This window comes from Muntiacus reevesi, chromosome 6, assembly GCF_963930625.1.
Source record: "Muntiacus reevesi chromosome 6, mMunRee1.1, whole genome shotgun sequence".
Taxonomy (NCBI): Eukaryota; Metazoa; Chordata; class Mammalia; order Artiodactyla; family Cervidae; genus Muntiacus; species Muntiacus reevesi.
In genome coordinates this window covers 48416625-48437162 of record NC_089254.1, presented here as the reverse complement: position 1 = coordinate 48437162, position 20538 = coordinate 48416625, and the positions used below count along the sequence as shown (strand labels likewise).

The following is a 20538-nucleotide window of genomic DNA, read 5'->3' as shown; positions in this document are numbered from 1 at the left end:
TTTTCTCCTTTGCCTTTCACTTTTCTTTCCTCAGCTATTTGGAAGGGCTCCTCAGATAACCACTTTGCCTTCTTGCATTTCTTCTTCTTTTGTAGAGTTTTGGTCACTGCCTCCTGTACGATGTTATGAACCCCTGTCCATAGGTCGTCAGGCACTGTCTACCAGATCTAATTCCTTGAATCTATTTATCACTACCACTGTATAATCATAAGGGGTTTGATTTAGGACATACCTGAATGATTTAGTGGTTTTCCCTACTTTCTTCAATTTAAGCCTAAATTTTGCAATGCTCTGAGTCACAGTCAGCTCCAGGTCTTGTTTTTGCTGACTGAACAGAGTTTCTCCATCTTCAGCTACAAATAACATAATGAATCTGATTTTAGTATTGACCATCTGGTGATGTCCATGTGTAGAGACATCTCTTGGGTTGTTGGAAAAGGGTGTTTGCTGAGAGCAGTGTGTTCTTTTGACAAAATTCTGTTAGCTTTTTCGCTATTTCATTTTGTACTCCAAGGGCAAACTTGCCTGTTAGTCTCTTGACTTCCTACTTTTTAATTACAATCCCCTATGATGAAAAGGACATCTTTTTTTGGTGTTAGTTCTAGAAGGTGCTGTTAAGTCATCACAGAACTGGGCAATTTGCACTTTTTTGGCATCAGTGGTTAGAGGACAGATTTGGATTACTGTGATGCTGAATCCCTTGCCTTGGAAACAAACTGAGATTTAATTAATCTATATTATTTTATTTAAAACATACTTAAAGCAAAATTAGAATCACTGGGCAAAACATGGCTTTTCAGAGATGATATGAATTATAGTTTTGATATATAGACATTTTATATGATTTTTCTTAATTTTTAATGTCTTCTATTAGCTTTAATAAGTACTAGTGGATATTAAAAATGAATATCTTCAAAGATTAAGATCCAGTAAATTCTTCACTAAATAAAGGTCCTAATAATTGCACAGTTCCACAGAGACACATGAAGAGCAGATATTAAGCTTTCTTGGCAAAAATGGATTTACTTCTGTGTATTCGTGGACTTACTGCTATAACACTGGAATGTGGGAAGACTTTCCACATGAAAATAAAATTGTAGCACCATTCTTCCCATTAATGAATAGGTCATCTATATGTGTGTACAAGGTAGTATAATGAAAAATATATTAATTCTTTATGTCTTATGCTTCACTTGCATCAGCAATCATCCTTCTAACATTCTTTAGCACAGACCATTAACATATGAAGTTAACCTATTCTGGTGAGAAAATGCTGAAATACAGTATATTTAAATAAAACATTTTACTTTTTGAAAGCTATGAAATAGGAGAGTAAATTTTAAATGTTATTTTTATACCGTTCACTTTTCCCAGGACTTCTAATATCACTGGATATTCCTGAATACAAAAGTTCAAACTAAGATAAGACTACTAAAATAGGTAAGTAACAAGTTATTATATTTCATTAGATCTAAGACATCATCAATATTAGGATGCATACCAATTTCGGAAATGCTAATATGTGAAAAAAAGTGTCATAAAACATGAAATATGGTTGGTTTTTATTTCAAATTAATTTTTGTGAAAATATATCTGGTGACATAAGTATAATCATTACCAAGGTTCAAAAAGAGACTTCTGAAGAAGATGGATTAGAATTTCTAATTACAAAGCATCTGAAATAATTATATTCACTACTTGGGTAATCTTTTCGAGGCATGTGAGGCAAACTCCTGATTAACTTAATTCATTTTTTTTAACAGGACAGAGTTAAAAGACTACCTGTTAAAATCAGTACCCATTTAGACAGTATCCTGTATCTCTTCGCTCTCTCTCTTGGTCAGCTACCAGAAAGGTAGTTTATATTTGTTCTTTCCACATCCGCCACTCTCATTTATTGTCTTCCCTGAGCTTACCTGGTGGCTCAGATGGTAAAGCGTCTGCCTGCAATGCGGGAGACCTGGGTTCAATCAGTCCATGGGGTCGCAAAGAGTCGGACATGACTGAGCAACTTCTCTTTCTTTACCTCAATAAGACTCCAGATTTTTTTTTCACATCAAAATAATCATTTCAATGTTTTATCATAACAGATTGGAACACATGTGTTTATGTATATTTTATTAAAATAACAAATGTTTAAAGAAAAATAGTACTTATTTGTTTTAAAATCAATCAAAACAAACATCTTAGAAAATCATGGTGCTTATAACACAACATAGCAAGTATTCCCATTTAGGTAAAAGTAACTTTTGGTAAGGGGCTTCCTGGATGACTAAGCAGTAAAGACTCCTCCTGCAATGCAGGAGACATGGGTTTGATCCCTGGGTGGAGAAGATCCCCTGGAGAAGGAAACGGCAACCCACTCCAGTATTCTTACCTGGGAAATCCCATGGACAGAGGAGCCTGGTGGGCTATCGTCCACAGGGTCACAGAAGAGTTGAACGTGACTTAGTGACTAAATATTTGGTAAGCATCAGAACTATCAAATGGCAGCATGTTAATTAAGTCCTTTCATATTTATTATCTTGTTTTAATTCTCATAGTCATCTTGATAATTAGCTAGATATCATCTCAATGACAGAGGAAATTGAGCCTCAAAGATTTCCAAACAACTTAATAGTCATATTAGCTTGGACAAGTCATTGAGGTACTATTTGGACCAAGATTTTCAGGCTCTAAGTCATGCTTCAAACTTTCTGCAGTATAAATTAATTAATATATTAATTACTTCACAAATGATATGTTTTAGTCAAGTTTTATAAATATATAAATGACCATTCTATATCAAATATACTAATTCAATAAAGAACTTGATAAACCTAACATGAAAGAATTAGGAAGGAAATAAAAAACACCATAGTAGTCAAGCAGTACTTACAGTAAAATGAAGACTTTCATATATTAAATGATGCAAGAATGAAGAGAACAACACATGACATGTAAAAAATGTGCTAAACAAAATAATCACCTACCCAAAATCATAGCCTATGAACAAAAAGCACTCCTATCGGCTGTAATAAAATAGAAAAGTTAACAAACTATTAATCTGGCCCTTGACGGCAAAATGTGAATGCACCATGAGGGGAGCAGAGGATGTTCCAAACTGAAGAATAACGAAAGGAAAAACAGAGGCAGAAATGATTCTGTATCTGAAGAATATCACTGAAATTGTATAAATGAAATAAAAGTTAGACATTAGGGAGATTAAGATTTCACCTAATAGACAAAAGGAAGTGTGTTCTACAGGTAACAGCATATAGGACTGACTTAAGCACAGAAATAGTACAGTCAAAAATATCAATTAGGAGGCTGTTTAAGTTGCCCCTGGGTTCCCAGGTAGCTCAGTGGTAAAGAATCTGCCTGCCAACGCAGGAGACACCGGTTCAGCCTCTGGGCTGGGAAGATCCCCTCGAGAAGGAAATGGCAACCCACTCCAGTATGCTTGCCTGGAAAATCCCATGGACAGAGGAGCCTGGAGGGCTACAGTCCATGCGATCTCACAAGAGTTGGACATAACTTAGTGACTAAACATCAACAAAGTTGCCCCTAAAGTGGGATGATAAGTACCAAAACTGAAATGAATCTAAGAAACATTACAGAGAAAGAATAAATTATATATAAAAGTGAATGGAAAAGTTTGAGATAAATATCTATTTTTCTTGGTATAAATTTATGTTCAATATTCAGAATTAACTATTGCTTTAAGCATACAGTAAATAGGAAATACAATTACTACAGCCATAAAGAAAATACATTTAGAAAAACATGGTAAGTCATCAGGGCTGCCCATCCAGTACTGCTGATTCTTCTTTTGTGAACACAGTAAGACTGACCTTCCTTACTCCCTTGAAATTAGATATGACTATGTAACCATAATTAAACAGAAGAAATGACATGGGTCTCTTCCCGGTGGGAGCTTTAGCAGCCAGCACACAATTTACTATCCGTGCTAGACATAAATAACACAAAGTCAAGTCAAAATTAAAAGGTTTCTGTCCTAGGTTTTTTTTAAGTCTTGGTTTCTGTGCATGTGTCTTGAGAGATGAGTGTCAAGGGCTTTCATTACCTAGCTTTCCTCACCTCTATCCTCTCCATTCTGTGCTTTCAAAAGGACCAAGCAGATTTACACATATATGGATAAGCAATATCAATCCTATACCTTATATATGCAAGGAACACTAAGATATTTGTCACTGTTTGCATGTGAAACTGATAACAAAAATCAGGTCCTAAATGCAGATAAAGAAAAGACAGGTAAATAAAAAAATAAGTAGAGGATGTTAACAGGCAATCTATAAAAAAAAAATGAAAAAAAAATCACAAAATAACAATTTTTGGTGATGTTTTCTAAATAAGCTAAATTTTTTTTTCTGAAAATATTTCTGTGACTAGTCTATGCTTTCAGAGCAAAAATAAGTCACATCATTACTTACAACTAGAAAACAAGTTAATATTGTAATCTAAAATTACACCTCAATCTACCAAACTGCTCCAGTGACATTTACAACCAAATTTATATTGTGATAAAGAAAGCAACATTTTTCCCAGAGTATTTCCTCTACCGGTAATAACATTCAACAAGTTAACAATCACACAAATGATTACGTCAAAACCTTGGACATTGGTTCATATGTACAGTCTTATCAATGGCAATAAAACATCTATTGAGATGAAAATGCCACATCATTTTACAAAACCCTTATCTCATGACTAAGCACTGTGATTATAACAAACTCCTCTGCTAGAAAAGTTGCCTTCTGAATGTAAAGAAAATATATCGTTTTTTTTTCCCTAATGTAAGAAAATGCTTTAGCAAACTAGGGGGAAAATACAATTTCTAAAAACAGAAATGTTAATTATATGCATTTTCAAAGGCTTATTATTATTCAAACAATAAAAATATCAATTGCAAATTTAAGGCTAGACTGAAGAGTGTTTAGAATTTCATTATGTGTCCATACAGACCTTTAAGACTTTGATAATTTATATCATCTGTTACTACATTATAGATATAAAAAAATAAGGAATAATAAAATCCATAGTATAACACAGCTGCCAAGTTCCAATTAATTTACTTGCAGGCTACCTTTTTTCAGAGCTAAAGGCGATTATGCTGCTGAATTAAAGTGATAATATTTTCTGTTCATATATTTTCCTTTGCAATATGTGGACTTTTCAAGTAAAAATATTCAAGTACCTACAATAATTTAGGGAAAGAGGAAAAAATATCCCAAAATACAACTCAATTTAAGATGTGTTTTGCAACAATTAGAAAAGACATGTTGTTTAAACTGGTTATGCTGAAAAAATCCTCAACCTAAACAACATGGGGAATATAAATACATTCCAATGGTGGAACCTACTCACATCAAACTTGTAAATTTCCTTACCAAACCTCTGCTACATTCAAAGGCTCAAACATTTGATAGACACCTTTCTGTTCTATAAAAATAATGGATACCATCTACCACTGAACAGTAAGGATTACATTAAACAACAAATTTAAGAGCAAATAACACAGTGCATGCTACACAGGAAACAATGAATAAATGTTTCATTTAAAAAAAAATTAAAAAGCCTAACCCAGAAACAAATTCTAAAACTCCAAATAAATAAATCAGCATTAAAATATCATATTTGCTTATCATATTTGCTAGACATAGTACACTAAGTATTGTGCAGCAAGATCCAAGAGAAATATAAAACATAATTTGTATTAATTTAAAAATGGCTTTCAAGTTGTCAGATTTTTTTCCCATTAGTCCTACAGGATAGAAAATAAAATGAATTTTTAAAACCAAGAAAAACTAATAAAAGATCAAGGTAGATCTATATGTACTCACACTGAGCTGATTATTAAATAATAAATCGATACTATTTCAACAAGATTTGATAAAGGAAGATACATAAATAAAAAACAATTAAGAAATCAAGAAGATGCTGATTTATGTTTCAAGTAATTGCAGGCTAAATTTGGATCAAAACTATTAAGGCTTTAAAAATAGCTAGGTTTTTTTTAAATTTCTTAAAGACTGAAGAACTAATATGACATCAAAGAACTACTGAACCAAAATCTATATGGCAAAAACATAGAGGTAAATAAACTCAGCATTAACAGTTAGCTTTTGCCTTGAGGGCATTTGCCAGTTAATAAGCACTGGTCATAGCAAACACCTTCTTCCAACAACACAGAGAAGACTCTACACATGGACATCACTAGACAGTCAACATCGAAATCAGACTGATTATATTTTTTGCAGCCAAAGATGGAGAAGCTCTATACAGTCAGCAAAAACAAGACCGGGAGCTGACTGTGGCTCAGATCATGAACTCCTTATTGCCAAATTCAGACTTAAGTTGAAAGAAGTAGGGAAAACCACTAGACCATTCAATTATGACCTAAATCAAATCCCTTACAATTATACAGTGGAAGTGAGAAATAGATTCAAAGGATTAGATCTGACAGACAGAGTGCCTGAAGAACTATGGACAGAGGTTTGTGACATTGTACAGGAGACAGGAATCAAGACCATTCCTAAGAAAAAAATGCAAAATGGCTGTGTGAGGAGGCCTTACAAATAGCTGTGAAAAGAAGAGAAATGAAAAGCAAAGGAGAAAAGGAAAGATATACCCATTTGAATGCAGAGTTCCAAAGAATAGCAAGGAGAGATAAGAAAGACTTCGTCAGTGATCAATGCAAAGAAATAGAGGAAATCAATACAATGGGAAAGACTAGAGATCTCTTCAAGAAAATTAGAGATACCAAGGGAACATATGCAGATGACACAATCCTTATGGCAGAAAGTGAAAAAGAACTAAAGAGGCTCTTGATGAAAGTGAAAGAGGAGAGTGAAAAAGTTGGCTTAAAGCTCAACATTCAGAAAACTGAGATCATGGCATCTGGTCCCATCACTTCATGGCAAATAGATGGGGAAACAGTGGAAACAGTGGCTGACTTTGTTTTTTGGGGCTCCAAAATCACTGCAGATGGTGACTGCAGCCATTACATTAAAAGACGCTTGCTCCTTGGAAGGAAAGTTATGACCAACCTAGACAGCATATTAAAAAGCAGAGACATTACTTTAACAACAAAGGTCCGTCTAGTCAAGGCTTTGGTTTTTCCAGTACTCATGTATGGATGTGAGAGTTGGACTGTAAAGAAAGCTGAGCACCGAAGAAGTGATGCTTTTGAACTGTGGTGTTGGAGGAGACTCTTGAGACTCCCTTGGACTGCAAGGAGATCCAACCAGTCCATCCTAAAGGAGATCAGTCCTGGGTGTTCATTAGAAGGACTGGTGTTGAAGCTGAAACTCCAATACTTTGGCCACCTGATGGGAAGAGCTGACTCACTGGAAAAGACCCTGGTGCTGGGAAAGACTGAAGGTGGGAGGAGAAGGGGACGGTGGGATGAGATGGTCGGATTGCATCACTGAATCAATGGACGTGAGTTTGGGTAAGCTCCGGGTGATGGACAAGGAGGCCTGGTGTGCTGCGGTCCATGGGGTCAGAAAGAGTTGACACGACTGAACTACTGAACTGAACGGAAGGGAACATTTCACACAAAGGACAAAAAAGGACAGAATAAAGGACAGAAATAGCATGGACCTAACTTATTGGAAAAGACCCTGATGCTGGGAGGGATTGGGGGCAGGAGGAGAAGGGGACGACAGAGGATGAGATGGTTGGATGGCATCACCGACTCAATGGACATGGGTTTGAGTAAACTCTGGGAGTTGGTGATGGACAGGGAGGCCTGGCATGCTGCGATTCATGGGGTTGCAGAGTCGGACATGACTGAGCAACTGAACTGAACTGAACTGAACAGAAGCAGAAGATATTAAGAAGAGGTGGCAAGAATACACAGAAGAACTATACAAAAAAGATCTTCAAGACAAAGATAATCACAATGGTGTGATCACTCACCTAGAGCCAGACATCCTGGAATGTGAAGTCAAGTGGGCCTTAGGATGCATCACTACAAACAAAGCTAGTGGAGGTTATGGAATTCCAGTTGAGCAATTTCAAATCCTAAAAGATGATGCTGTGAAAGTGCTACACTCAATATGCCAGCAAATTTGGAAAACTCAGCAAAGGCCACAGGACTGGAAAAGGTCAGCTTTCATTCCAATCCCAAAGAAAGCAAATGCCAAAGAATGCTCAGACTACTGCACAATTGCATTCCTCTCACATGCTAGTAAAGTAATGCTCAAAATTCTGCAAGCCAGGCTTCAACAATACATGAACCGTGAACTTCCAGATGTTCAAGCTGGTTTTAGAAAAGGCAGAGGAACCAGAGATCAAATTGCCAACATCCGCTGGATCATCAAAAAGGCAAGAGTTCCAGAAAAACATCTATTTCTGCTTTATTGACTATGCCAAAGCCTTTGACTATGTGGATCACCACAAACTGTGGAAAATTCTTCTAGAGAAGGGAATACCAGACCACCTTACCTGCCTCCTACGAAATCTGTATGCAGGTCAGGAAGCAACAATTAGAACCGGACATGGAACAACAGACTGGTTCCAAATTGGGAAAGGAGTATGTCAAGGCTGTATTGTCACCCTGCTTATTTACCTAATATGCAGAGTACATCATGAGAAATGCTGGGCTGGATGATGCACCAGCTGGAATGCAGGATGCCTGGAGAAATATCAATAACCTCAGATATGCAGATGACACCACCCTTACGGCAGAAAGTGAAGAACTAAAGAGCCTCTTGATGAAAGTGAAAGAGGAGAGTGAAAAAGTTGGCTTAAAGCTGTTGATTCAGAAAACTAAGATCATGGCATCTGGTCCCATCACTTCATGGCAAATAGATGGGTAAACAGTGGAAACAGTGTCAGACTTTATTTTTTTTGGCTCCAAAATCACTGCAAATGGTGAATGCAGCCATGAAATTAAAAGATGCTTACTCCTTGGAAGGAATGTCATGACCAACCTAGACAGAATATTAAAAAGCAGAGACATTACTTTGCCAACAAAAGTCTGTCTAGTCAAAGCTATGGCTTTTCCAGTAGTCATGAATGGATGTGACTGAACGCTGAGCACCAAAGAATTGATGCTTTTGAACTGTGGTGTTGGAGAAGGCTCTTGAGAGTCCATTGGACTGCAAGGAGATCCAACCAGTCCATTCTAAAGGAAATTAGTCCTGAATATTCATTGGAAGGACTGATGTTGAAGCTGAAAGTCCAATACTTTGGCCACCTGATGCGAAAAGCTGACCATTTGAAAAGACCCTGATGCTGGGAAAGATTGGAGGCAGAAGGAGAAGGGGACGACAGAGGATGAGATGGTTGGATGGCATCACTGTTTCAATGGACATGAGTTTGAGTAAACTCTGGGAGTTGGTAATGGACAGGGAGGCCTGGTATGCTGCAGTCCATAGGGTTGCAAAGAGTCAGACATGACTGAGCCACTCAACTGAACTGAACTAAAGAACCCAATGGGAAATTGAGCTGTGGCTTCGGCAGCTTCAAACTTCATGATGAACACAATTCAAAGCACTGGACCTAAACAAAATAGGAAATTTACTAAATTATAATAAAGACACATTTTGCTGGGCCTCTAAGTATAATTAGGGTAAGGGTGAACCAGAAATAAACAAGGTGTTTAGGTTTAGGTTTAACTGACATCACTAAAATACTCCAGGGAGCTTCAACTCCTGAACTTAGATTACATGACTCCTGGGTTGATAAGTGCCCCAGGCACCTTTAGAAATATACAAAATCCTCTCTGATGGATCATCCTAGGCCTCATATTATTTCAACAAGTTTTAAAATGTAATGACTAGCACCTAGTCATGAGTGAGAAGCATAAGAAACTATTGTAAACAGAGACAAACCCACAAAGATCTCAGATACCACAACTGTTACGTCTAGACTATATGTTTACCATATTAAAGTTTTATTTGGAGCTTGATTTTTTCAGCGAACAAGAAGTTATAAATTTCTTTATAATACTTTATAACTTCCTTATAATGCTGTCAATTTAAAAAAGAACCAAACAGAATTTCTAGAAATAAAACACTAACTGAAATTATGAACCAAATTGAGGAGTTTAACAATAAATTAGAAGTAAGTGAAATGAGATTCAGTGAGCTAGAAGGCAGATTAGATGCTATCATCCAGAATGTAGCACAGTGAAACAAGACGATGGAAAATAAAGACAGGCATTGAGGTTACAGTGAGAAAGGTCTAACAGATATGCATATACTCAGAGACCCCAAAAGAGAAAAGAACAGGGCACAGGTAATACCTAAAGTGACAATGGATGAGATTTCTTCAGAACTGCGGCACCATCCCCAAATTTAGAAGCTTTTCATAATAATGCTTGAAATGGCATATAGAGATGCCTTAATGACAGATACCTACCACATTAAATTGATGTTTTTTTCATTAGCCATTTTCAAGATGAAACAGAGAAACATGAAAAGAAACTATGAAAATTTTGCCAAAATACATGTATTAGCAGATTTGAAAGTCTACACACACAGTTTGGGAAGAATATAAAACTTCAAAGCAGATAAAACTTGCTCTTTTAAATAATATTTATCTAATAAATTTGAATATTATTAAATGTTTACCATAATAATGAACCAGAATGGCTAAGAAAGTAAAATAAATGTTGAAAATTATATAAGAGCAATTAGTGATATTGATGTGCAGCACACATACCCAAATCAAACAACAAACACCAGTACGCATTCAGTAGAACAAACAAGCAGATAGTCATAGCTATCTGAAGAACTGACAAAATGCTCGTCTCTGTTTAGCTTAACTCAGAACTCAAGCCAGAAAAGCAGGAATTGCTCAAAAAGACTCCAAGTGTCAGATGCCTCAGGCAAATGTTTTAGTCAAAGAAAACACTAACCGGTACACGTAAAAACTGGTTAAAATAGCAAATTTCATGTTATAAATGTTTTACCACAATTTTTAACTTAAAAAAAGAAGGGGGACAAGTAGGACTTAATAACTTTATGGAAACTTTAGAGGAAAAGACACAGGAATCTGGAACGAGTTCAAGAAAGGAGTGACATGAAGAACACTGTGGAAGAGAAGCTAAGGGATGGTTACAGGTACTTGGGCCAAATACCAGGAGCTGCTAGGGATACAGAATCATGAATTACATCGTCAGCACTCATGCTGCCTTAGCACAGAGCAAGCCATAATATGCTGTCAATTCTGCCTATTGAAGCATTCTAACAGTTTCGCAATCTTTTAAATACACTATTCAGTATTTTCTTTCAATTTCCAAGTGAATAAACTTTCTTCCTGATTGGGTCAGACATTTTGTTAGGCCAAGAAGACTTCATAATACTCTTATTAATACAGAATCTCTATACAATGGAATACTACTCAGCAATAAAAAGTAACAAATTTTTGACACACACAACTTGAATGAATCTTAAAAATATTATCCTGAGTGAAAAAATTCTGTATAATTATATTTATGTAACATTTCAGAATAGCAAAAAATAGTTTATAGTGATAGAAGTAAGTTCTACAGTACTGGGGAGGGGCATGAGGGAACTTTCTGGGATTACAAAAATATTCTGTGTTGAGATATGAGTCATATGAACATGCATTTTTCAGAACTGATTCAACTGCACACTGAAAATCTGAATTTTTCTCACATTTATGTTAATTACACACAATAAAAAAAACTTTAAACTATTACAGAATTTCCTCAGTACATTCAGCAAGACCTCTATAATTAAGTTTAAGAAAAAATGACAGAAAGTAGGTGAAAGAAAGCAATTTGGCAAACGGCTAAGATTAAAATAACATCAATATATATAGGATGAGTGCTCATCTTCTGCAAGAACACCAAAATTGCAACTAGCTGCTGAACAACCATAGACAGGCGAATGTTGGAATCCACCAAAAAAAAGATACCCCAACCAAGGGCAAAGGAGAAGCCACAACAAGTTGGCCGGACGGATAAAATCAAACCTCACACCTGCCAGAGACTCTTAGAGGGCACAAGCAAAACTTTCTGTGCACCAGGGCAGAGGAAAAGGAGCGGTGGCCCCCACAAGAGACTGAGCCAAACCTACCTTTGAGTGTTTGAGGGTCTTCTGTGGAGGCGTGAATCAGCAGTGGCCTGCCGTGGGGACAGAGGCTCTGGCAACAGCAGTCCTGGGAGGCATGGCGTATAGCCTCTTGGAGGAAATCGCCATTAACCCCACTATAGAGCGGCTGAGCGGGCAACTCACAAACTGGAGAACAAAGTTCTCACACTGCTACAAAAGTTCTAGGCCCCACAACAGACTTCCCAACCTGGGGATCCATCAAAGGGACTGAGTATCCCCAGGGAATCTGACTTTGAAGGTCAGCAGGATTTGATTACAGAACTTACAAAGGACTGGGGAAACAGACTCTTGGGGGGCACAAACAAAATCTTGTGCACACCAAGACTCAGGAGAAAGGAGCAGTGACCCCACAAGAAGACTGAGCCAGACTTGTATGTGTGTGCTTGGGAGTCTCTGGCAGAGGCGTGGGTTGACGGTGGCCTACCACAGGGTCAGGATACTGACTACAATAGTCCTAGGAGGCCCAGTGTGCTGGCAAAAGTCCTCTTGAAGGAGGTTGCCATTATCGCCATTATTGCCATTACCCCTACCTTGGTTTGGCCTCAACTACAGGGAGGGAATACAGCCCTACACCCATCAGCAGAACATTGGATTAAAGAGTTACTGAGCATGGCTCTGCCTACCAGAACAAGATCCAGTTTTTCCCACAGCCAGTCCCTCCCATTAGGAAGCTTGCAGAAGCCTCTTATCCTCATCCATCAGAGGGCAGACAGAATGAAAACCACAATCACAGAAATCTCACCAAATGATCACATGAACCACAACCTTGCCCAACTCAATGAAACTATGAGCCATGCTGTTTAGGGCCACCCAAGACGGATTGGTCACGGTGGAGAGTTCTGACAAAATGTCCACTGAAGAAGGCAATGACAAACCACTTCAGCCTTCTTGCCTTGAGAACCCCACGAACACTATGAAAAGGCAAAAAGAAATGACATTGAAAGATGGGCTCCCCAGGTTGGAAGGTGTCTAATATGCCACTGGAGACGAGCAGAGAAATAGCTCCAGAAGGAATGAAGAGGCTGAACAAAAGTGGAAACAACGCCCAGCTGTGGATGTGTCTGATGGTGAAAGTCAAGTCTGATGCTGTAAAGAACACTACATAGGTACCTAGAATGTTAGGTCCACGCTGCTGCTGCTGCTGCTAAGTCGCTTCAGTCGTGCCCGACTCTATGCAACCCCACAGACGGCAGCCCACCAGACTCTCCTATCCCTGGGAGTCTCCAGGCAAGAACACTGGAGTGGGTTGCCATTTCCTTCTCCAATGCATGAAAGGAAAAGTGAAAGTGAAGTTGCTCAGTCATGTCCGACTCTTAGCGACCCCATGGACTGCAGCCTACCAGGCTCCTTCATCCATGGGATTTTCCAGGCAAAAGAATACTGAAGTGGGGTGCCATTGCCTTCTCCCGTTAGGTCCATGAATCAAGATAAATTGGAAGTGGTCAAACAGGAGATGGCAAGAGTGAACATCAACCTTTTAGGAATCAGTAAACTAAAATGGACTGGAATGGGCAAATTTAATTCAGATGATCATTGTATCTACTACTGTGGGCAAGAATCCCTGAGAAGAAATGGAGGAGCCCTCGCAGTCAATAAGAGTTCGACACACAGCACATGGGTGTAAGCTCAAAAACAACAGAATGATCTTGGCCCATTTCCAAGGCAAACCGTTCAACATTACAGTAATTCAAGTCTATGCCACAACCACTAATGCTGAAAGAGCTAAAGTTAAATGGTCCTATGAAGATGTACAGGACCTTCTAAAATTAATACCAAAAAAAAAAAACCCCACCAAAGCAGAAGATGTCCTTTTCATCATCTGGAATGCAAAAGCAGGATGTCAAGAGATACCTAGAGAAACAAGGTAAGTTTGGCCTTGGAGTACAAAATGAAGCAGGGAAAAGCCTAACAGAGTTTTAGCAAGAGAAACCCCCGGTCATAGCAAACACCCTCTTCCAACATCACAAGAGACAACTGTACATGTGGACATCACCAGTTGTCAACACTGAAATCAGACTGATTATATTCCTTGTAGCCGAAGATGGAGAAACTCTACATAATCAGTAAAAACAAGACTGGGAGCTCACTGTGGCTCAGATCATGAACTTCTTATTGCAAAATTCAGACTTAAATTGAAGAAAGTAGGGAAAACCACAAGGTCATTCAGGTATGACCTAAATCAAATCAGTGATTATGCAGTGGAAGTGACAAATAGATTCAAGGGATCAGATACGATAGACAAGAGTGCCTGACCAACTATGGACAGAGGTTTCTAACACTGTACAGGAGGCAGTGATCAAAACCATCCCCAAGAGAAATAAATACAAAAAGACAAAATGGTTGTTTGAGGATGCCTTACAAATAGCTGAGAAAAAAGAGAAGCTAAAAGCAAAGCAGAAAAGGAAAGACATACCAATCTGAATGCAGAGTTCTGGACAACACCAAGGAGAGATAAGAAATCCTTTTAAGTGAACAATGCAAAGAAATATAGGAAAACAATAGAATGGGGAAGACTAGAGATCTCTTCAAGAAAATCAGATATACAAAAGGAATATTTCATGTAAAGATGGGCAGAATAAAGGACAGAAATGCTAAGGACCTATCAGAAGCAGAAGATACTAAGAAGAGGTGACAAGAATAGACAGAACTATACAAAAAAGATCTTAATGACCTGGATAACCACAATGATAGAGTGGTTATCACTCACCTAGAGCCAGACATCCTGGAGTGTGAAGTCATGTGGGCCTTAGGAGACAGCACTATGAACAAAGTGAGTGGAGGTGATGGAATTCCAGCTGAGCTATTTCAAATTCTAAAAGATACTGCTGTGAAAGAGCTGCATTCAATATGCCAGCAAATTTGGAAAACTCTGCCATGGCCACAGGACTGGAAAAAGTCAGTTTTCATTCCAGTTCCAAAAAAGGGCAATGCCAAAGAATGTTCAAACTACTGTACAACTAAGCTCATTTCACATGCTAGTAAAGTAATACTCAAAATCCTTCAAGCTAGGCTTCAATAGTATGTGAATGAAGAACTTCCCAATATACAAGCTGGATTTAGAAAAGGCAGAAGAATCAGATACCAAATTCCAAACATCTGCTGGATCATAGGAAAAGCTAGAGAATTCCAGAAAAACATCTACTTCTGCTTTACTGAATATGCTAAAGCCTTTGACTGTGTAAATCACAACAAACTGTAGAGAATTCTTAAAGAGGTGAGAATACCAGATCTGCCTCCTGAGAAATCTGTATGCAGGTCAAGAAGCAACAGTTAGAACTGGACATGGAACAACAGACTGGTTACAAATTGAGAAAGGAGTACATCAAGGCTGTATATTGTCACCCTGCTTATTTAACTTATAGGCAGAGTACATATGTGAAATGCCGGGCCATATGAAGCACTAGCTAGAATCAAGAATGCCAAGAGAAATATCAATAACCTCAGCTATGCAGATGACACCACCCTTATGGCAGAAAGCGAAGAGGAACTAACGAGCCTCTTGATGAAGGTGAAAGAGGAGACTGAAAAAGCTGGCTTAAAACTCAACATTGAGAAAACTAAATTCAAATCATGGTATCTGGACCCATCACTTCAGGGCAAATAGATAGGGAAACAATGAAAACAGTGACAGACTTTATTTTCTTGAGCTCCAAAATCACTGTTAACGGTGACTACTCATGAAATTAAAAACTTGCTAGCTCCTTGGAAGAAAAGCAATGACAAACCTACATAGCATATTAAAAAGCAGAGACATTACTTCCTGACAAAGGTCCATATAGTCAAAGCTATGGTTTTTCTAGTAGTCATGTATGGATGTGAAAGCTGGACAATAAAGAAGGCTGAGCACTGAAGAATTGATGCCTTCGAACTGTGGTGCTGGGGAAGATTCTTGAGAGTCCCTTGAACTGCAAGGAGATCAAACCAGTAAATCCTAAAGGAAATCAACCCTGAATGTTCATTGGAAGGACTGAGGCTGAAGCTGAAGCTCCAATACTTTGGCCACCTGATGCGCAGAGCTGACTCTGACACTGGGAATGATTGAAGGCAGGAGGAGAAGGGGGCAACAGAGGATAAGATGCTTGGATGGCATCACTGGCTCAATGGATATGAGTTTGAGCAAACTCCAGGAGATGGTGAAAGATAGGGAAGCCTGGCATGCTGCAATTCATGGGACTGGAAACCAGCAGGACTGAGTGACTGAACAACAAAGGGAACTCAACAGTTTCCTCTTAAGTTTTATTCTTCTCTTCACCTTTAGTGCAACTAGAACCAAGTGGTACATTTGACTAGTGAACCACTTCCATTTTAAGATCTAGAATTATCTTACTGTCTGTAATACAGGTAAAATTCTCTTTTTCTTTTTTTCATATTATATACAGACTAAGACTGTCACTTTCATTATATCCACAGAATACAGAAGGGCTTCCATGTTACTTTACACACCGAAACAGACTTCTGTTGATAAGTGTTTATAAAGAGAATGCTAAGAGGCTTTACTATTATAACTCAATTATCATATTCTTTTGAGTGTGTAAGTCAAAGGAAAGTGATACAGTTAATAATTGTCTTTCTTCCTCTCTCATCAACTTCTTAGGACATTCTTTTAAAATTAAAATATAAAAGACTACTTTTGATGGTATACCTGTCCTTTGATATTCTTATACAATTGGAATCATGACCTTATGACCTATTTTTATTCATCAGTTACATGGCCAAGTAAACACACATTGGTTATGATTTTTTAAAAATCATGCTGTCAAATGTTTAACAAAGAAAAGACTGATATCAAAGAAAAGTATATCTTCATCATTTTTGAACAAACGGTAAGATTCTTACCTACAAGCGACATTTGGATCAGCATTTCTTGAAAGTAGTAGCTCTACACACTTCAAGATCTTTTCCTCTGAGCCACGAGCAGAACATGCAGTAATCAAAACAGTTTGCTTACCTATAATGAAAGGAAAAGTGAGGAAAACCCCGCACACATCAGAAATCCTAACTAGCTGACTTCTTTTATCATTCAAAACATTCTAAATATTTATCACATTCTTAAACTTCTGTAACTTATTCCCAAATCTCTTGTTCTTAACAGGTAATTTTGTATTCCTTCACCTAAAAATGAGATGAGGGATGAACAATTTCCAAAGTATATCTACAATTCATTTACTAATTTCCTTTCCCTATTCTCATTTCTTCAAGAGAATAGGAAAGTGGTTCAGAGCATGGGCTCTGTGCAGATTTACCACCTGGAACTGAACAGTTTTTGGTTGATTAAAATTTGCCTTGAACACATGGATAAAAAACAATGATTGATATTCTCTGATTTCACTTCTTTGCTTCTCACTCATTTAACAACTCACTGAGCTCTGGCTTACGCCCAATTTCTCCTACTGAAGATGTCCTAACTGCTACACCTATTGGTTTCTTTTTAGTCCTTGCCTACTTGATCCCTCTCAGCTCATCCCATTTCCTAAAACTCTTCTTCCCTTGGCTCCTATGGCATCAATGGAGATCAGGGCTAATTAAAAGACAAAAATAATTCTCAAGTAACTGGGGAACTTAAACTAAGTCATGCCAGCCATGGTTTATATTTGTGGTTCATTATTGACTAAACATAGAAATCTAGATTCTGGTCCCAGTTCTGTCACTGATAAAACTATGACTCCAGTGATATCTTAGTCTCTTAGTACTGATTTAACTTACAGTTGAGAAGCTAATGTCTGCCCTCTACCTGAGTGGGCCTATGAGATACATAAAATAATTTATGCTGACCTGCTGGGCAAAATATGTTTTATAACTGTAAGGTATTCTCTGTTTACAAAAAGCAAAGAAAGAAAACTACTGATCAATTTTTTGGGCAGAACATTTTACACTTTCAAAAATTTAAGTATAGCTTTCATTAAATGATATTTTAAATGAAATAACAAAAAGAAAAACCTACCATAGCAACAGATTAAACATAAAACTGTTGCTGACATGAAATTATATAAAATATATAAATGAGACAACAGACTAGAAATAATCTTACAAATATCAAATGCAGTACAAAGTTAATTTGAAAATTCTCACATGAAAACTATATCTGAATTAAAAAGTAAATCTGTCTATTGTAAACATGTAAAAATATTCAATATAATAATTAAATAAGATTTGCACATACACTCTTATTCAAAGCAATAATGAGTAGAAATTATTCAATAACAAATAAAGAAATGGATTTAATAATTATTTTTGAAACAATTTTTAAGTGATATAATTCAGAACTGAGTTTTAAATTCAAAAGACTGATTTTCAAGCAATTTTCCACTAAGTTATCAGTTTTTCAATGTTTTCTTTCACTCTGTTTTACTGTAAAAATAACCAAAACTCTCTAGCACAGATTTTAAAGGTACATATTAATAACACAACCAGTTATAATGGTAATATAAATGGAATCTACCTCTTTGGAAAGCAGGTTTTTCAAAATATCTGTGGTTTCTAATTTGGTTTTCTGTTTATGTAACTAACAGGAAGATATTTTTTAAAAACTCCTCTAAGTTTTTTTCACTTTGCATAATAGTTGTTTGGGGATCAAGAAAAACACAGTAAAAATAATCAGTTACCTCAAACATTTTACCCTTGTTATGATTTTTTAAGAGCCAAGTTTTTATTTTGAAGCAAATATATGAAAATAGAGCATGGAAAAAGTATATATCACGACCCCAAAGAGAATATAATTTGGTTTCTAAACAGATAAGTATACAAAGTAAATGCTCACATAATTTAAATATTTAAGACATCTTACCCTTATCAAAGCTTGCGTTAGCACCTCTGTCCAGAAGAACCCGAACCAGCTGCACATTGGAAACACTAGCAGCATACATCAGGGAAGTCCACCCATACTGAAAGCTGGTGTCGACACTGATGCCTGTCAATTCAAAAACAAGCTTTTAAAAGCCTCCTTCACCAAAACAAGCAAACAAATCCCCGTCACATTGATATGTTAAAAGTACTGCACACAGTGACTTACACCATGTACTTCACAATGGAAGGGAATTTCTTGCTAATAATGGCTTAAGAAAAATAGAAAATAATTATATGTGAACTATAATAAAATAGCTAACTTCATTTTTGCTACAGTTCACTTCCATGTCACTATGTTTCAAGAGACTGGATCTGTCAAATATATTTTCCATATATTTGTTGTTCAGCTGCTCAGTGGTTTCTGACTCTTTGCAACCCCATGGACTGTAGCTTTCCAGGATCCTCTGTCCATGGGATTTTCCAGGCAAGAATATGGAGTGGGCTGCCATTTACTTCTCCAGGGGATATTCCTGACCCAGAGATTGAACCCATGTCTCCCACATCTCCTGCATTAGTGGGTGGATTCTTTACCACTGAGCTACCAGGGAAGCTTGTTTTCATATAATATGTTATCTATATTAGGACAGGTTTTTACACGCTACCTTTTCCTTTCTAGGGCAGTTGGGAAGTTTCACAGATGTAAAATGTCTTTTTAGTTAGAATATTATCACACATGTCTACGATGGCAAATATCAGAAGTATTCCTTATTAAAACTCTCTTAACTTCCTTCCAAATGCAAAATTTAACCATGGGTTACTGGCCAAACATGAGGGTAAAAAGGTAGGTTAGGGTTTGATTATGAAAGCTCTGTTAAGAAATGTAGACTCATGTCAATGTATGACAAAACCCACTGAAATGTTGTGAAGTAATTAACCTCCAACTAATAAAATAAAATTAAAAAAAAATAAATAAAATAAAAATTAGAAAGTTAAAAACAAAAAAAAAAAAAGAGAGAGAGAGAATAATAGGACCAAAAGTGAAACTGTCGGACTTCCCTGGTGGTTCAGTGGTTTGGAATCTGCCTGCCAATGTGGGGAACACGGGTTTGAACCCTGATCTGGGAGGATCCCACATGCCACGGACCAACTAAACCCATGTACCACAACTACTGAGCCCACGCTAGAACCTGTGCTATGCAACGAGAGAAGCCACGCAACGAAAAGCCCGCACACTGCAGCTAGAGAATAGACCTGCTTAGTGCATCCCAGGCAGCTCAGCACCCATCTGCCAATGCCGGAGACTCGGGGTCGATCTCTGGGTCAGGAAGATGCCCTGGAGAAGGAAACGGCAACCCACTCCAGTATCCTTCCAGGGAAATCCCATGGGAAGAGGAGCCTGGTGAGCTACAGTCCATGGGGTCGCAAAGAATTGGACATGACTGGGTGACCGAGAATGCACGCCTCATCTAGAGAAAGCCCACATACAGCAACGAAGAGCCGGCACAGCCAAAAAAAAAAACACAAAGGGGAAGCTGTCGTCTGCTGTTCAGTTGCTAGTGAAATATTAATATCAATAAAAGCCTTCAATGTGACTTACACATCAGATCATCTAGCTGAATATTCTCCCCACATTTTATTAATTTTACTTGTCACTTGCAATTTT

At 37.5% G+C, this 20538-nt stretch overlaps 1 protein-coding gene across 1 annotated transcript in view; it reads right to left on the bottom strand.

The window, feature by feature from the left end:
• Window positions 1–20538, bottom strand: part of ASZ1 (ankyrin repeat, SAM and basic leucine zipper domain containing 1) — a 71168-nt gene that overhangs the window by 40840 nt on the left and 9790 nt on the right. Inside the window, exons 3-4 of the mRNA XM_065939831.1 lie at window positions 18877–18999; window positions 16929–17040 (exon numbers count right to left, since the gene is read on the bottom strand). Coding sequence (XP_065795903.1) covers window positions 16929–17040; window positions 18877–18999 — 235 coding nt within the window. The remainder of the gene's footprint in view (window positions 1–16928; window positions 17041–18876; window positions 19000–20538) is intronic.